The 17,896-nt window shown below is 37.1% G+C and overlaps 1 protein-coding gene across 5 annotated transcripts in view; it reads left to right on the top strand.

Moving 5' to 3' along the window:
* ankef1a (ankyrin repeat and EF-hand domain containing 1a) overlaps positions 1–12,039 on the top strand; it is a 28,962-nt gene extending 16,923 nt beyond the window's left edge. For 2 of the 5 annotated variants that reach the window (XM_056269427.1, XM_056269431.1), the window contains exons 7-11: positions 360–586; positions 828–997; positions 1,822–1,962; positions 4,888–5,053; positions 11,564–12,039. In XM_056269427.1, the coding sequence (XP_056125402.1) occupies positions 360–586; positions 828–997; positions 1,822–1,962; positions 4,888–5,040 (691 nt within the window). In that variant the 3' untranslated portion in view covers positions 5,041–5,053; positions 11,564–12,039. Of the gene's footprint in view, positions 1–359; positions 587–827; positions 998–1,821; positions 1,963–4,887; positions 5,055–6,811; positions 6,996–11,563 lie in introns of those variants that run through there. The other 3 variants (XM_056269430.1, XM_056269429.1, XM_056269428.1) reach the window with 3 other exon arrangements.
* Positions 12,040–17,896: the final 5,857 nt, after the last annotated feature.

The raw sequence follows: 17,896 nt of genomic DNA, 5'->3' as shown, positions 1-17,896 counted from the left end.
TCCTGTCATTCCAAACCTGTTTGCATTTCTTTTTCTGCAGAACATAAAAAAGATACTTTGAAGCATGTTGGTAACCAAACAGTTTTGTTTCCCATTCGTTTTCCATTATATGGACAAAAAAAACAAACAATGGAAGTCAAAGGGAACAGAAACTGTTGGTTACCAACATCCTTCAAAATATCTTCTTTCGTGTTCAACAGAATAAAGAAAGTCATACAGGTTTGGAATAAATTAGGGTGAGTAAATGACAGATTTTTTTGGGTGGACTATCCCTTTAAGGAATAAATTAAAGTATATTTACACTGGCATATGTGTATTATATATAAAAAAATTATACCCAAATGATAATCTCATTACAGGGCTGACATGAATGCATGTGATCAGTTCAACTGGACTCCTCTGCATCATGCCTGTCATGCAGGACAGCTGGACATTATAAAGTTGCTGCTGGAGGCGGGAGCTTATGTGGACCCGCCCACTCTCAATGGAGCCACTCCCCTAATGAGAGCCATCGAGAGCTGTAGGCCGTCCTGTGTGGAGTACCTCATCAAAGCTGGGGCAAAGATCAATGCAGTAAATAAGACAGGTACAGTCCACTTTCTAGGAAGGACAGTTATTTTACAACTACATCTGATGGAACATAAATCTATTGAAGCAAATTCATAACCTTTCGCAACCAGTGCAGACTGTTTCTACGTCATTCCCACAATGCCATCTCATCTTTGCTGGAGCGCTCTTATGAACGCCCAGATTTACAGTGCATTAAATCTCTGAGATTGATCAACTGCTGTCATTGGAGTCAGGAACTTTCAATCTTTTAATTGCAGAGCAAAATTGCTTGGACGTTGCCCACGCTTATGCAGACTTCAGAGTGGTGGATTTGATCCAGGCTAAGATTAATACGCTACCGAGACCTAAGGACAACAAGAAGCCACAGCCAGTCAAAGTCCATCGCAAACCAACGCCGGCCTCAACCCCTAGCTCTACAAAAGAAAAGGTAGAGCAAGCGTACTGTATGTGATTCAGCATATCTACTGTACACGCCTACCTTCATTTAAAATCACCATGAAATCAAAATAGACAATTCTTACATTATTCAAACATATACTATGAGACTAGGAATCAATATTTTTTCCTTTTTAATATACTTTAAAGATGATAATTTAGTTATTTTTTGTTTGTTTCTACAATGGTCCTGGACTTTATACTGACACCAATGATATCAAATAATAATATTCAATATTAATACACTTAATATTTAACCATATTATTGATTTGACTGCACTGACACTATTGGATGAGAATTCAACTGAGCTGGATGATGACATCACTGTTATTCTGCAGAACTGTTTTATAGATGAAATTAACTAATTTAATAATTGATGATTAAAGGCCCGTTCACACCGATATCGATAACCATAAAGATAACTATAAAGATATTATTTAGAAAATCTAAATTTAAAAGAATAGCAGAGGTTACACCACAACTATAACCATAACGGCATCAAGAAACGATATCGTTGGAATCACTTTCAGAACGATTTTTTCCAGCTGATAAACGATTGAAACTTTGGCAGCCAATCAGAATCCATCCTGCTTTAAAGAGCTTGAGCAATGAAAATGAAATGAAAACCCAAGCAAAGAGTAAGTAAATGAGTCCAGACGTGTCATATTACCCCCCAACAAGGCACTGGCAGATTTGTGACTCTGTTAGTGTGCTTAGGGAAACCCCGCTGAACCTTTGTTGAAAGTCACACCATTGTCAATGTGTCATCACGTCCACTGTGTCTTGATTACGGTGTTAGCGCTTTATCTTCTCAGCAGGGCACCGTTCCCACTCCCACAGCCTCCTCAAACTCAGCAGTCAAGAAAGCAATGAAGGAAGACAGTGTTATCGTGCACAGCGCTCAGATCACCAGCGGCAAGCTCAACAAATTGGACATCAGTTTTGTGCCAAGAACGGTAAGCTGGACACCACGCACAGGTATGCACAGAGAGAAATGTGAGCTAGGCCTGTGTGAGCAGCACAGTGGGCCTCATGTACTAATAACAAGTGTTTCCATGCAAAAACAGGTGTGTATGGCAAGCCGTTTTAACTTTTATTCATTTCCAGGATATGAATTGTTGATATCAACAATTACATTTTTGATATCAACAATTACATTTTTTGATATCAACAATTAAATTTTTGATATCAACAATTCAATTGTTGATATCAACAATTGAATTCTTGATATCAACAATTGAATTCTTGATATCAACAATTCAATTCTTGATATCAAGAATTGATTTTGAATGGCAGCCAAGCCGTTTTAACTTTTATTCATTTCCAGGATATGAATACTTGATATCAACAATTCAATTTTCACTAGTTAAAATTATAATTATTGATATCAGGAATAATATTTCTACTAGTAACAATGGCAATTTTTGATATCAGGAATTATATTTCCACTAGTAACAATGCTAATTCTTGACATCAACATTTACATTTTCACTAGTTAAAATGATAATTCTTGATATCAACAATTGAATTGCAACTAGTAAAAACTATAATTCTTGATATCTGTAATTGTATTTTCACTAGTGAAATGTCACCATAGGCTGCCATTCAAAATCAATTCTTGATATCAAGAATTGATTTCTTACTAGTTGAAATTCCAATTTCACATATCAGAAATACAATTCTTACTAGTAAAAACCTTTATTTTTGATATCAAGAATTAAATTGTCACTAGTTGAAATGTCTATTCTTGATATCAACAATTGAATTGCTACTAGTAACAATGTTCATTTTTGATATCAATAATTCAATTTTCACTAGTGACAATGTTAATTTCTGATATCATGAATGTGATTGTTACTAGTAAGAAAGCCATTTTAGATATCTGAAATAATATTGATATCAGAAATACATTTTCAGATATCAAAAATGAAAATTTTTACTAGTAGCAATTCAGTTGTTGATATCAAGAATAGACATTTAGACTAGTGATAATTTAATTATTGATATCAGGAATTCGCATTTTTACTAGTAACAATGTAATTATTGATATCAAAAATTATATTTCTACTAGTAAGAAATCAATTCTTGATATCAACAATTGATTTTGAATGGCAGTCTATGGTGACATTTCACTAGTGAAAATACAATTGTTGATATCAAGAATTACATTTTTGATATCAATAATTCAATTGTTGATATCAAGAATTGAATTGTTGATATCAACAATTGAATTGTTGATATCAAAAATGTAATTGTTGATATCAAAAATGTAATTGTTGATATCAAAAAATGTAATTGTTGATATCTAAAATGTAATTGTTGATATCAAGTATTCATATCCTGGAAATGAATAAAAGTTAAAACGGCTTGCCTAGCCTATGGTGACATTTCACTAGTGAAAATACAATTACAGATATCAAGAATTATAGTTTTTACTAGTTGCAATTCAATTGTTGATATCAAGAATTATCATTTTAACTAGTGAAAATGTAAATGTTGATGTCAAGAATTAGCATTGTTACTAGTGAAAATGTAATTCCTGATATCAAAAATTGCCATTGTTACTAGTAGAAATATTATTCCTGATATCAATAATTATAATTTTAACTAGTGAAAATTTAATTGTTGATATCAAGTATTCATATCCTGGAAATGAATAAAAGTTAAAACGGCTTGCCATAGGTGTGTGCGCACATACATTTGCTCTTACTCTCATTCTACCTCACATTCTTCGTTCATTAATCTGGATTATTCTACATAGATATGTCTCCATATAAGGGCTGTACTCACAGTAGGGTTACATTCTTCTTTGCAAATGTTTCCTCACACTCACATTTTGCATGAAAGCACATGCAGCAAGATCTTTAAAGTCCCCCTGTAGTCAGTTGTATCCCTTAAAACCAAAATGACATATTTAAACGTTTTTTCCTTGAAGAAAATTCTTCATGCCTTAAAATAGTTTGAATGTAACTCTTTGCCTCATTTAGTATACGCGGTTCTATGAATATGCAAATTAGCCCCGCCTCAACTCACTCACTCGCGTGGGATCCACTCGTTGACGTGATCGCATTTTTGAGACTGTCTTTGGTTCACTGCACTGCACGGAGAACATACTCAGCAATGGTGTTGACTTATGAATTTACACATGGTTTGTCTTAAAGCATATTAAAATCACCACATAGTAGCCTAGTGTTGCCAAAAGTACCGACTTGACATTTTTTAAATGTGACGATACCAACATTTTGAGCGCTGTTGAACGGATTCTTAAACACTTCTGATTGGCCATTGTGTTCACGTGCTCAACATATATGTCTGTGATTGGCTACAATGATCAACGCTTCAAAAACATGTTGTCTTCACCAAGCGCTTACACACACACGGGAGTGTTTGAAAGCAGCGGATATATTAGGGATCCGCTGATAGACCGAAGTCGTACTTTTGACTACACTGCTACAGACATATAAGCAACATTAAAAGCTTGGTTTTCACCTCAGCAATGGCTAAGCATGCCATTCTCAAAAACATTTGAAATATAAATGTTTTATATTGGCCAAAACTACACATTTTCAGATGCATTGAATGCAGAAGCAGAACCTATTTTTGTTACTCTGAAATACAAGAATTTGTTAATTATTATTATTTAAATTATTCAAAACATATGCTGTTTATAAGAGCACCAAGATTGTGATTTAATTTTTTTTTTTAAATAGTTTTTCTTATGTTATCTTACAATTTTGAAAATAATATATGAAAAAATATAAATATATGTTTTACACATAAATATGTGGGTACAAACTTCTAGTTTAAGAAAGGATGAGATGTCATGTAGCCAAAAGATTAGCATTTATTTTGATATTTGTTTTTCCTGCTATTTGTTGCAGACGTGGAAAAATCAGCTAACCACAAGCGAGCTGATGGAGAGGAAGGAAAGGAGGCGGCAGCGTTTCAGTTTTGAGGTGGACTTTGATGACTTCAAGATGCCATTCAATAAAAACATTCAGAAGAAGTCCGTGGAGTTTGAACTTACTGATTGAAAGGTGAAAACCTGTCTTAAATATCATTGCTTGCTAAGGCAAATTTGCACAGACCCCACAGAACAGAAGGGATAATAATCTTTGGCATGTCCTTTTCATTTTAAGTGAGCAGACAAACAATTTCTACCTGGCAGACAATAAAATGGACAAAATAACTAATCGTATATACATTTTATTGTATAGATAACCCATAGATTGTAGATAATCCCTGTCCCATCTGGCTGGACTCATGACAACATGACAATCTTCTTGAAGAAGAAGGCAAGAAATTTCTTAAGGAAAATTCTTAAGGAATTCTCAAAAAGGAATCTTAAGAACATCTTATTTTTTACTTAAGAAGAACATGACAGGCATCGTGTGGTGTTATCCGTTGTTATCTGATTGTATGCCGGTTCTTGCCAAAGACTTGCAAATCAACTAATATTTTTATACTGTCTGCAAATTATCATAATAAATGGTTATTGTTACACACTATCTTTGTCATAACTGGCTTAAAATAGGAGCTCAGCACTTACCGTTGCTTTTTTTTCAGCTATCTTAGCAACCTGATAGCAATGTCCTGACAACCTTCCAAAATGCCTTGGCATCATAGCGTCAAACTTTGCATGGGCATCAGCACTCTAGTTTTGGTACCATTCTAACATACAGTGTGTTTTAAGCTGTAGTTGAGGGTTTAATACTGCATGTCTCACCGCTGTTTCTCTGTCGCCTCAGAGAGGGAGTAGGTACGTTAAGTAAGATTGATTATGCGTTTAGGAGAGGCAGGAGATGAGCTGCTGCCTACGTGCTGGCATGCAGTTTGTCTCCTCCATGTCTCAGCGTCTGTCGGGCGTGCTGAGTTCAGGCCTTTCACCACAGGCAGCGCTGCGCAAAACCCCTCATGTTGTTTATCTCAGAAAAAACCCAAGCTATTCTATCCACATGCTTTAACAAGAATACATTATCTGCTGATTAACCATGTCTGATATATTCATAGTGGAAATGTGTGATTGAAACTGTGACTAGTAGAAAGACTTCCAATAAAAGCTGTTCTTATTTTCTGTACTTTACAGGTTACTGAGACGGCAGTGGTTTCAGAGTAGATTCTAGATTCTTTCTGGTATAAGGAAATGCGCCATTCGGCTGTCCTTTTTATTGCACGGTTCCTCTGTTTGGCCAACAGATGGCGTAATAGTGTTTACATACGAGTAGTGTCTGTTTTGGATGGCTGTTGTTGTGAGATCCTCAAGAGCTCTTGTGTTACAGCTCAGCAGCACAGTAGCTACTGCAAAATAATATTCAAAACTATTGTGATTATTCAGAGTTGTAATTTGATAAACCAATAGAAATGTAGTGAATGAAATGGATTCTTACAGCAATAGCCACATCAAATCAACGTCACAACGTTTTACTGTAACCACAGAGTAAGATCTGTTTAAAATGTCAATAGTGGCGTCTGAAAAACAAAGAAGATAAGGTGTTTTTTGTTTGTACGACATGGATCTGATTAAATGCACACGTCTGCTGATGCCAGCGTTAACCACCGAATTCGATCATTAGGATTGCTATGCCTTCAAGATCTGTTGGGCATGGTTACATAACAAAATAAATGGTTAAAACCAACAGCAATAAATCAAGGCTATACTGAAGCTATGAGGTTTTTACATATTCATTTGATATCCACTAAGATTATGGAGAATTTATGTAAATGATCAGATACTGTAACTAGCATTGGAGAGACATATATGGATTTTTTTTATGCATTTCTAAATAGTCTTTTTTTTTTTACTAGGTTTGTTTCAGAAGCTGAGAAAGAGATGATAGACAACAAAAGAGCAAACATGAGAGTGGCAGAGAGAGATATGGGGCAGCTCAGAGAGTTAGTGCATCAGAGAGAGAGAAGGACAGGGCGAATGAAAGCGATAGTATGAGTGTGAACTCGTCGGTGTCATTCATCCCTGTAGACGTGGGTAACGACACAGAGCTGTGTGGGGTGAGTCAGGGATGGAATTAGAGGAGTGAATGTTTTATAAAATCAATGCTCTTGGCTTCAGTGTAAACTAGATCTTTCAAGAGCACACGCACATGCAATTTAGTTTTTATGCGTGCATGTCGAGTAATCTCACTTGATGTTTTTCTTATCTTAATACTTTGTTCATTGTTGTATTTAATAGGATTTGTCATAATTACATTTTTGATGGGTTTTTTTGTGTCATTTCACCAAAAATACATATATTATAACAATTTAAAAGAACTGTTGTCTGTTTTAATATATTTTCTGTGCTAAAGCTGAATTTTCAGCATCATTACTCCAGTCTTCAGTGTCAAATGATCCTTCAGAAATCATTCTGATATGCTGATTTACTGCTCAAGTAACGTTTCTTATTATTATCCATGTTGTAATCTGTTGTGCTGCTTCATATTTTTGTGTAAACCATGATAAACTACCATTAAAAAATGTAGGGTAAGTACACTTTTAAAAAAAAAGAAGAAATTAATACTTTTAATTCAGCAAGGGTGCAGTAATTTCATCAAAAGTAACATTATAAAAAGATTTATAATGTTACAAATTATTTCTTTTTTAATGCTGTTCTTTCAAATTTTCTATTTATCAAAGAATCCTAAAAAAAAAATTATTTCGATTTCCACAAAAATATTAAGCAGCAAAAACAGATTGATAATAATAAGAACTCTAATTAATAATTGAGCAGCAAATCCGCATATTAAAATGAATTTTTAACGATCAAGTGACACAACTTAAGTTTTGCCATCATAGGAATAAATCATATTTTTAAATATAATCAAATAGAAAACAGGTATTTTAAACTCTAGTAATATTTCACAATAATACTGTTTTTTACTGTATTTTTTTTTATCAAATAAATGCAGCATTGGTAAACATAAGAGACTTAAAAAAAAAAATTTTTACCAATAATCTGTGTTCTACTTTTGTTAATCTGGTCATGTAGTGCTGTGCTAAGACTTTGTTCTGCTCCATCTGAAATGATATGCCTTGTTTTCGGGGTCGAAAGTCTTTCCTTGCAGCACTGCAGTGTTTCTACTCATACACACCCCCACACGGAGCTTACTCAGCATTCTCGTTCCTCCTGGGACCAAGGGGAGACGGAGTACTCTGCTGGCCAGGCTTGGCCTGAGCCGTGTTTGTTTGTGTTTTATTCAGTGCCTGTCACAGCTCTGCCCCACTACCAGGGGCCGCTGATCTGAGCACAGCCGACTGGCTCTGTCCTGACAGAGTTAAGACCCTCCTGCAGACCCATCATTCTCAGTTCAGAGACTGGGCATCCGCATACACTTGAGTAGACACAGAATAGCCATATAGGTATTAGTGTTGTACAATATCATATGACCTGTGAATCAGTGTTTTATGAGGTCTGCAGAATACGATGTGACCGTTTTGTCGTAATAAGTCCCCTGATGCCCATATACAGCAACTTTCTTACACATACTGGTGAAGGGTAGTCTGTCAGTCACAATAAAAAAGGTCATCACTGGTTTATTTGGGTAATTCTTGTAAGGTGGAGGAATGTGGAGATGTTTACAACCTCCTATGTGAAGCACTTAAAATAGTGCTAATACTGTATATATGGACAGAAAACCAAAATTCAAGTTATTTGGACAGAAAATCCATATCATTACAAAGTAGCGAATAAAAAAAATTGTGCTGCTTACATTTTTTTTGTAAATCATGATACATTTATTCATCATTCATTGATGAATAGAAAGTACAAAAGAACAATGATTATTTGAAATAGAAATCTTTTGTAACATCATAAATGTCTTTGCTATCATCCATCCTTGCTGAATAAAAGCGCTTATAATCTTAATAGAGCTTAATAATCTTACTGACCCCAAACCTTTGAACAATATTGCATATATATGCCTCAACCTAGATAAAATGTTAGGCACAGCGGTATCTCTAAAAGTAATATTTTCTTTCAAGTTAGTACCAAAACAACTCTTTTTCTTTCTCTGATGTTCAGTGAGATTTTCCTACCAGCAGCCTTAAATACAGTTGCTGTTGTTGTAGAGTGAAGGATTATTTTGGTTTGAGTTCCTCACTCAAGTTCTTTTCCCAAGTAGTTGGTGTACAATTTCAGTCGATAGAAGCTGATGGCAGAAGTTCAAGTGTCTTGCTGTTGAGCATTTTTATGCAATTACCATTTGCATTTGGCATCCATTCTTTGTAGCATCCCCTTTGCCTTCCCAGCCATCTTTTACTTGCTGTCCTTAGTTTATTTTGGTACCCAGCCAGGGGAACATGACAACAAACGATACAGATGCAGGCACAAAATTTTCTCAGCCAGGTTACTTTCATTGGTTTTAAAATTGACAAGAAATAGTCTTGAAACCAATGCCAGTGAAGACCCAGTAATACGATGAGTAATGTAATCACCACGGTGGTCATTTAGCATTTGAATCAGGCATATGCAAGAACGCTCTTGAGAATGCCCAGGCAGACATTAATCTTTAATCTCACTACCAGATGCTGTGAGGAAAGAAATTATATTGTCTTGTTGCCATTCCAGCAGTCTGAAAAAGCAAGTTTTATGAACCCTCCAGTGATAATATCACTAATGTATGATTGTGTTGTAGTCAGGTCTAACACACTGGGGTTGAGCGGCATGCAGTGTTGGGGTAAGTGCCCATATATCAGTGACAGGGTGCTGAGGATGAGAGCGTGAGGCTTAGCAATGCGGAGCCAGCAGGGTGAAGCTGGCAGAGATCTGCTCTGCACTCCATCGATCCGTTTTTTCTGGAGTGGGTCACGGTTTCAGTGCTGGGCAGTTTCATTTTCACTGCAGTGGAGGCGTCTGCTGTTCCACCTCTGGGCACAAACAAAGCCACATAAAAACACACGCACACACTTGCATAGCTGGAAGCCACGGTTCATTAAGCGGCAGGAGGCACTGAGGTACTAGTTTCCCTTAGAGCAGCCCTTAAGGGTAAGATCTGCCATTAACAGCATGGCAAAAAATGCTGCATCAGGTCTGCAAGAGATACTGTGTGTGTTGCAGGCACTAGACATGACAGTCTGGGTCAAGGTCCTGGTGCTCTACACTCTTAGACCGTGTTTAAGCCGCACGAGAGTGGCACGATGCAGAAAAAAAGACAATAGAACCCATTATAATCAGTGATGCTGATTGTCTTGTTGCCATTCCAGCAGTCTGAAAAAGCTATTTTTATGAACCCGTCAGTGAATCACTGACAGTGATAATATTACTAATGTACGATTGTGTTGTAGTCAGGTCTAACGCACTAGGGTTGAGCGGCGTCTACATTGGATGCGACATGACATGACCTTCACAATAACAAAAAAAGTTATTTTAAAGGGTTAGTTCACCCAAATATGAAAATGTTGTCATTAATTACTCGCCCTCAAGACATTCGTTCATCTTCGGAACACATATTAAGATCTTTTTGATGAAATCTGAGAGCTTTCTGTCCCTCCATTGATAGCTTTGCAACTACCACTTTGACGCTTCAAAAAGTTCATAAAGAGATCGTGAAACTAATCCATTTGAATTGAATGATTTAATTTAGTTTCGGATAAGACACGATCACTTTATATGATGAACAGATTGAATTTAGGCTTTTATTCACATATAAATCAAAAGAGTTCACAACTGACTCCTTCACTGAAACAATGAGTAATTTTACAGTTATGTCAGATTCAAAATAAACTGGCAACCTTGTACTGGAATACACACTTAAGGATCCTTGGGAATAAAACTGTAAAGTGGGTTAAAGTATGAGCTATAATCAACACGATATTTCACTTTGTTTAAAAACAAAACAAAAAAAAACAGGTAAAAAGTTATTTCTGTCAGGACCACTATCGACAATAGACAATTAGCATACAGTTTGGATTGGCGGGATGGTTCCGTTCTGGGCGAGAACTCCCTGCGCATCCATGCAGCCTAGCATGGATAAGAGCAGGGACAGCAGCAATAACCCCCCTTAGGGTAAACAGAACAGAACCAACATGAATGTATTGCAGATATCATTAATTCAAGATTTTAAAGTACAACATAATTCGAGAATTTATTCAGATTCAAGGGGAATCAGAATGCCAAATCCTGACTGGGCGAGAGGAGGAGCTGGGGATGGAGGAGGGTAATTAGCTCCTGAGAAACGCGAGAGCTGCTGATAATACTGAAGGAGCTTATATATGTATACAGACAGTGATAGGCGTCGTATTCCTATAGGTAGACGTGGAACAGCTGAGAGTCAGCTGATGCGAGCTTGACTAACGTGACCTGCCAGAACTGACGCTATGCTTGATATTTATATGGCAAAATACAATCATTATATGCCATAATCAAATGGGTACTAAACCTCTTTTTAAAAAGTCATGAACATGAAATTTCTTATAGTATTTAATTAAAAAGTAGTTGAACATTTTTCCTTTTAGCTCATATTGTATTTCTTAAAAAGCTGAATGTGTTAAGCCAGGCATTCATTATAATGAAATTATTCCGCGTTCATTTTTTTCTTAACTTTCTTTTTTACAGGTTTTACAAAGCAACATCACAATCTTTCCAAGTACTCCCTGGAACCTGCTTCAGTACTCTTGGTTGGGAATCGCTGCTCTACAGCAACATAATCAAGCAGGAAGGGAAGCGTTCATCAAATTCATGCACATTATGACACAACGTGGCTTGAGGACATCCGCTTTCACCTCTTCACACGCTTTCTATATGAACGTGAGCATCTCTGCAGGAAAAAAAAATGAAGCTGCAGGTGACGCATGAGGAGAGAAAACCCCCATGTTTCCATGGCAACATGCAGGTGAAGGCATCAAGGACTAATCTGGTGTTCCATCTATGAAGCTTAAGCATTGTTACACTAGTCTTCCCTTAAATCCATCACACACACTCGTTCACCATTATCTGGATTCTGCTGATGTCTCCAACTAAGCCTGAAATGATAATGATCACAAACAGGCAGGTTTGCCTCACCAATCAGAACACTGCACTACTCACAGCGGAGAAGGAGAAAGGAGAAGGAGAAAAAGACCGAAAGACCCACTTCCAATCTATTTTCCAAACAATAACACACAGACGCTAAAAAAAAAGTGCAATCAGCTGAAAACTTTCATGCTGTAGCAAGAAGCAAGTCTGCATGGTCTAACACTATGTATATGTCCTGATGTCCTTGTTTTGAGAGTGTGGTCATTACGTCTGCTCACTGGACACATCAGATGTAGTCATGCAGTAAGAGCATCTCAGCTGTTCCACAGTTCTTCTCATGATGCAAATGAGCAAGTGCATCACTGCAAAAATCATTGATTTAATTAGTATTTTTGTCTTGATTTCCTGTAAAAATCGAAACATCCTTTGAACAAGATTAATTTACTTGAGAAGAGGCGTATTGAGAATGTCTTTAAAATCCCAACTCAGTTCCTGAATTTGAATTGAGGTAGCAAACAGGATGCAGAATTATAATCGAATATATACAGTATATATGAGCCAAAGCATTATGACCACCTGCCTAACATGCTGTTGGTCCTCCATGTGCTGCCCCGCAGAGGCATATACTCTACTACAAGTCCCCTGAAGGTGTCCTGTGGTATCTGGCATCAAGATGTTAGCAGCAGATCCTTCAAGTCCTGTAGGTTGCGAGGTGGAGCTGCTGTGGATCACACTTGTCGGTCAAGCACATCCCAAAGATGCTCAGTTGGACTGAGATCTGGGGAATTTGGAGGCCAGGGCAACACCTTGATCTCTTCATCATGTTGCTCAAACCATTCCTTAAAGGGGTCATATAATGGTACATGCACTTTTACAAGTTGATTGTACTGAAATGTGTGTTGGCAGTGCCTGTACACAACCATCATAAAATGATAAAAATCCATCCAGTGTTTTTGTTTTAATCTCCTTATATGTTTTCCCCTGCCTCAAATTGAGCCGTTCGATTTTGTGACGTCACACGCTCGGAAGCCCCTCCCACGATTGTTGATTGACAGCATCGTTTCAACACAGACCCGCCCTCGCTCGTGAGCGAGCTGTCAATCATAGTCTGCGCGGACCAGCGCGGTCATTGTTGATGTGCCGGAGCACTGTCTATGAGCAGAATGGCGTCTAAGCGATTGTGTTGTTCTGTTCTTGGGTGTAATAACGAACACAGCAGTCATTTTAATGTTCCTTAATCCGAACCGCTGAAGACGCAGTGGCGGAGTTTGTTTTCGAAGGGAATATTCCCCACGAGCAACGTCAATGCTCTCATGTTTGCGCGAATCATTTCTCACCAGACTGCTTTATAAACGAGGGTCAGTATAAAGCTGGATTTGCTAAGAAGCTGCTCCTGAAAAAAGGATCGGTACCAGCTATTCGTGTTCCTGCTGAACCTCTAGAACAACTGAAGTGAGTGTAACGTTTTATTAAACTTTATATTAATATTTATATTAATCTTTGCAAATCGCTAGCTGCACGCTTCACAATGAATGCGTCTAAGGTTTACACTTAGGGTACATTACGGCATGTTTTCTATGTATGATGTTCTCAAAATAATTAATAATCCCACGTTTATACTGAACAATGCGTTATGGTTATTGTGTTATTGTGTTACAAACGGTGTACGCACAGAACAGAGAGGCGGGGTGAGCAAAGCTCATTATCATTTAAAGTCATATGCACTGAAACGGCGTGCTGAAAACAGAGCTGTTTTTGACCAAGTAAAATAAGTGTCCGCATCAAAGTGTCCAGTCAAATTTACGTCCACATGAATGGCCAGTCCCAGGGTTTCCCAGCAGAACATTGCCCAGAGCTTCACACTTTCTCCACCGGCTTGTCAAAAGGTGCACAAGTACCCGGCCATCCACGTGATGTAAAAGAAAACGGGACTCATCGGACTAGACGGCCTTCTTCCACTGCTTAAAGGTCCAGTTCCGAGTCGCTTTCAATGGTGGACAGGGGTCATCACAGGCACTCTGATTGGTCTGCGGATACACAGTCCCATACGCAGCAGAGTGTGATGCACTTTGTGTTGTTACACATTCCTCCCATAACATCATTAAAGTTTTGTGTGACTTGTGGCACTAGACCTTTTGTTGGCTCAGACGGGATAGCCTTCGTTGCCCTCGTGCATCGATGAGACTTGGGGGCCCAACACCCTGTCGCCGGTTTGTGGTTTGTCCCTCTTCAGACCACTGTTGGTAAATACTCATCACTGCTGCCCCACAATCCTTCCCATTTCAGAGATACTCTGACCCAGTTAGTTGCCTTGCCATAACAATTTGCCCCTTATAAAAGTCTCTCAGATCTTTATTGAGTGAGTTGATTTTTTTTTAATTATAACTAATTTTATTCCTGTCATTTAAATTCAAATTCAAATTTCAACTTTCTGTGTGTTGCTCAATTAAAATTCCAAATGGATTGAAGAGGAGCAAATTTATTAAGAGTAATTTATTATGATAGCTAATTAAAAAATAAAACAAAGTAAAGATACATTTCTTATCTTAAGGATTTAAAAAAAATGTCTACTGGGAAACCAGACAAAAACACTGATTAAGAAAATCATTATTTACTGTGCACACAAGCATTCTTTACACCGCCATAGGTGAGCAAATGGACAAATGACCACTTTACATGCATGTGGAGACTGGAAAGAGGAAGTGCACACATTCAATTGGCAAAAGTATAAGACGTCCAGTTAATTGGCTAGAAGGGATATCACATTCCAGCCTAATGCACACATGGCGTGTTCAAAACTATTCTCTAGTCTACATTATCATCCTGGCAAGAATGAAACATTCTAAGTCTACTCAAGACTCCACTGTGGTTACACCCGCGTACATATACATAAATACATATTGATGTTACATGACTTTGGATCAAATCAATTTAGGTAGTAATTAACCTTTGACCTCAGTGCTAAAGCATGCTGCCTCAGTGCCCAGGGGATCAATGCGACTTTTTCCTGCCCCCACAACACTCAGAAAGAGAATGACAGCAGGCATAAATTTAGGTGCTTAGTCTTGTGCATTTTGGTGTTTATCCAACTATATTAATACATATTTTTGATAACAATCTTGTATTTTTTATGTTTATTTTAATTACACATTCTTGTTTGGTTTGAATGAAAGGGTGAGATGAAACTACAGTCCCTTATAAAGCTCAGATCAATACGGATCAATATTTCTTCTGACATATATCTGCATCAGTGCATTTGAGACCCTCAGTCACACACTTATCAACATTGTCACCCATCTCAAATCTAGCCGCTCATCAATTATCAGACTGAATGTCACTTTCCCGAATTATCAAGCTTGCAGTCTGGCATTTTCACTCTACAGGGCACAGAGGAGCAACTAGAGAGAAATCTGAATGAACCTCTGTGGAAAATAGGTCATGCACGTCTAGGGCAAAAGAGACAGGATGTAATGAGCAGCTAGAAAAATATGGTCTGCTGGAGCGACAAGGCAGCCAAGGCAAACTTTTGTATAAATTCTAAATGAAAACAAGTCACCAGATTAGAAAATACATGAAAAAAGAATAATTTGTTAGAAATTGAGATGAGACTTAAGAAATGTCATGAAAATGCAAGGCAAAACTGATATGGTAAACAAACATGCTACTATATCATTGATGTTTGCAGGGATAGAATGCTGTATTGACAAATCAGAAGCCAGGACTGGAACAATCTATTTTACATAATACACACTTACACAGCTCTCTAGAATACTTGATTCTGATTGGTCAATATCCACAACCTGCAGTCCAAATTTTTTGTATAATTACCACTAAAACTTTATATATCACACATATTGACAAAATAGATGTGCTATATTCACTTCTCTCATATCGCAGTTTCTATCCTTCTCATTTATTTATTTTTTAAAAATCGAATATTTTATCTCCTTTTATTTATTTCAGGAAGTAGCTGTGCACTGTAATGCACTGATCCTTAATAAAAAATAGATTCACTCTAATATTGCCTTATGGCTAATTGTTTAATAGTGAATTTATTTTTATTAAGGATCTACACTGCACTATTTTAAGATAAAGCTGACTGACCAAACACCGCATGCAAATAAAAGATTAAAAAAAAACAATACAGTCAGATCATCAAGTCAAATACAGTCGATGTATCGATGCTGAGATTTTCACATTCCTCTGAGTCATATTTTAAAGGATTCCTTTGTAGCAGCAGAGAATAAACATGTTTTTAGACTGCTGAGTCACTGGTCGAATCCATTGCCGAAGCGTGCTCCCCCTCCCTTCAACAGCTCTTCTCCTCATTCGCTCACTTTCATCCTCTCCCTGGCCTGTTCTCTCCCTCCATCCCCCTCTCGTGTTCTGATCTACACCCACCCACCCGCTCCAACCCCAACTTTTTCTCTTTATCTCTGTCAGCACCCCCTAGCCCAGCTCCCTCAGTGCTCTCACTCTCCTCTCTCTGGTTTAATTAAAGGGGAAATGAGTCTGTGAGTGACGTGTAAGAGAGCAAGGTCTAGTCACAAAGAGAGTTGATAATGCAACTACTAATTCTTTTCTTACTGCCTCTGTTCCAATGGTGCAAAAAACACAGCAAAGTCAAATGCTACAGATAAAAAAAAAATAAAAAAAAAACCTTCAAAGGCTTCAAAGATTCAGCGAGACTTTTTTAAAGATTCGCTTTAATCTTAACATTACAAAAAAAGAGCAAGATCTGCTTTGTTTCAAGTTAGGTTATATTCCACGACAAGCAACTGACTTTAAACTGTCTTTGATTTGAAGAGAAAGTAACTCAATATTGTTTTTGGGACCTACCGGTGTATAATAACATATTTGATAAATTTATGAATATTATTATTAATCATTTTTATTTTACAAAAAAAAGACCATTAAATCTTCACAAAACATTTATTGTACTAATATATTCTCACTCCATTACCCAGTAATAGCATACTGAGATGATGAGAAAACTAAGGCTATTAAGGGGGTACATATCACATAAAACTTTTATATAGTTGAGTTTAAACTGTGTATTAAAAATACATAAAATCTCTGTAATTCTTGTGGTATCAAGAAATACGCACGGTGGCATAAACTAACATCAAATTTAATGAATTATGAACACTAAAAATATGACATCTGTCCAACTTATTTCAAGAGCACCTACTTCAGCTTTTGCAAGTCATTCTTCCAGTTTTTAGGTGTTTTTGCTGTAGCAGTTTGTCCTGCTGGTTTCCCAATGTTCTCCAGAGGGGTTTCCCTAATGAGCATGATGAGCTGTTGTCACATGACTTCCTGACATAACAAGTCAGTTTAACCTCATACATAGGGAATTTAAGAAAGTAAGTAAAATATATATTTTTTTTTTTACCTTATTGCATGCTACTCTGAGTGGAGCAAAATAAGCATAGGTGTGAAAATCCCTTTCCTGATTGGCTTGCAAGATCTCCCATTTGACCAATGGCTGAGACAGAGTATCCTCTGTCTCTGGAGCTTGCAATAGTGACATGCACAACATTTTAGCTGTCTGCTTAACATATTTAAATGGTCAACTATTTTAAATGACTTCTAATTGATTGATTAAACGTAAAATAAACTACCGGTATGCTAAATTCAACAAAAATAACAAATTCACTTCACTCTGTGAGAGAAAATGCCACACATTCAGAAGGTATAACATTCCCATTGTCTAATCTCAAACATGTTAAAAAACAAGTGTGACATTTTCTTTTTTCCTTTTCTCAACAGTTCTGTGAGTGATACTCACAAATTAGATTGGACGAGTCTTGTTGTTCTTGTCAACTCAACATTCACATGCTGCTGCCAAACAATGTTCCACGGCAGGTGCTACATTTTATTTGGGCCTCCCCTCCCCGACAGATTTCTATTAAACGTCGGTGACGTCAAAGCGGACGCCATCT

The sequence above is a fragment of the Rhinichthys klamathensis genome, unplaced genomic scaffold (genome assembly GCF_029890125.1).
Source record: "Rhinichthys klamathensis goyatoka isolate OS25496 unplaced genomic scaffold, OSU_Roscu_1.1 h1tg000281l_1, whole genome shotgun sequence".
Lineage (NCBI taxonomy): Eukaryota > Metazoa > Chordata > Actinopteri > Cypriniformes > Leuciscidae > Rhinichthys > Rhinichthys klamathensis.
The sequence above is the reverse complement of the archived record's forward strand: the minus strand, read 5'-3'. Positions and strand labels throughout refer to the sequence as shown.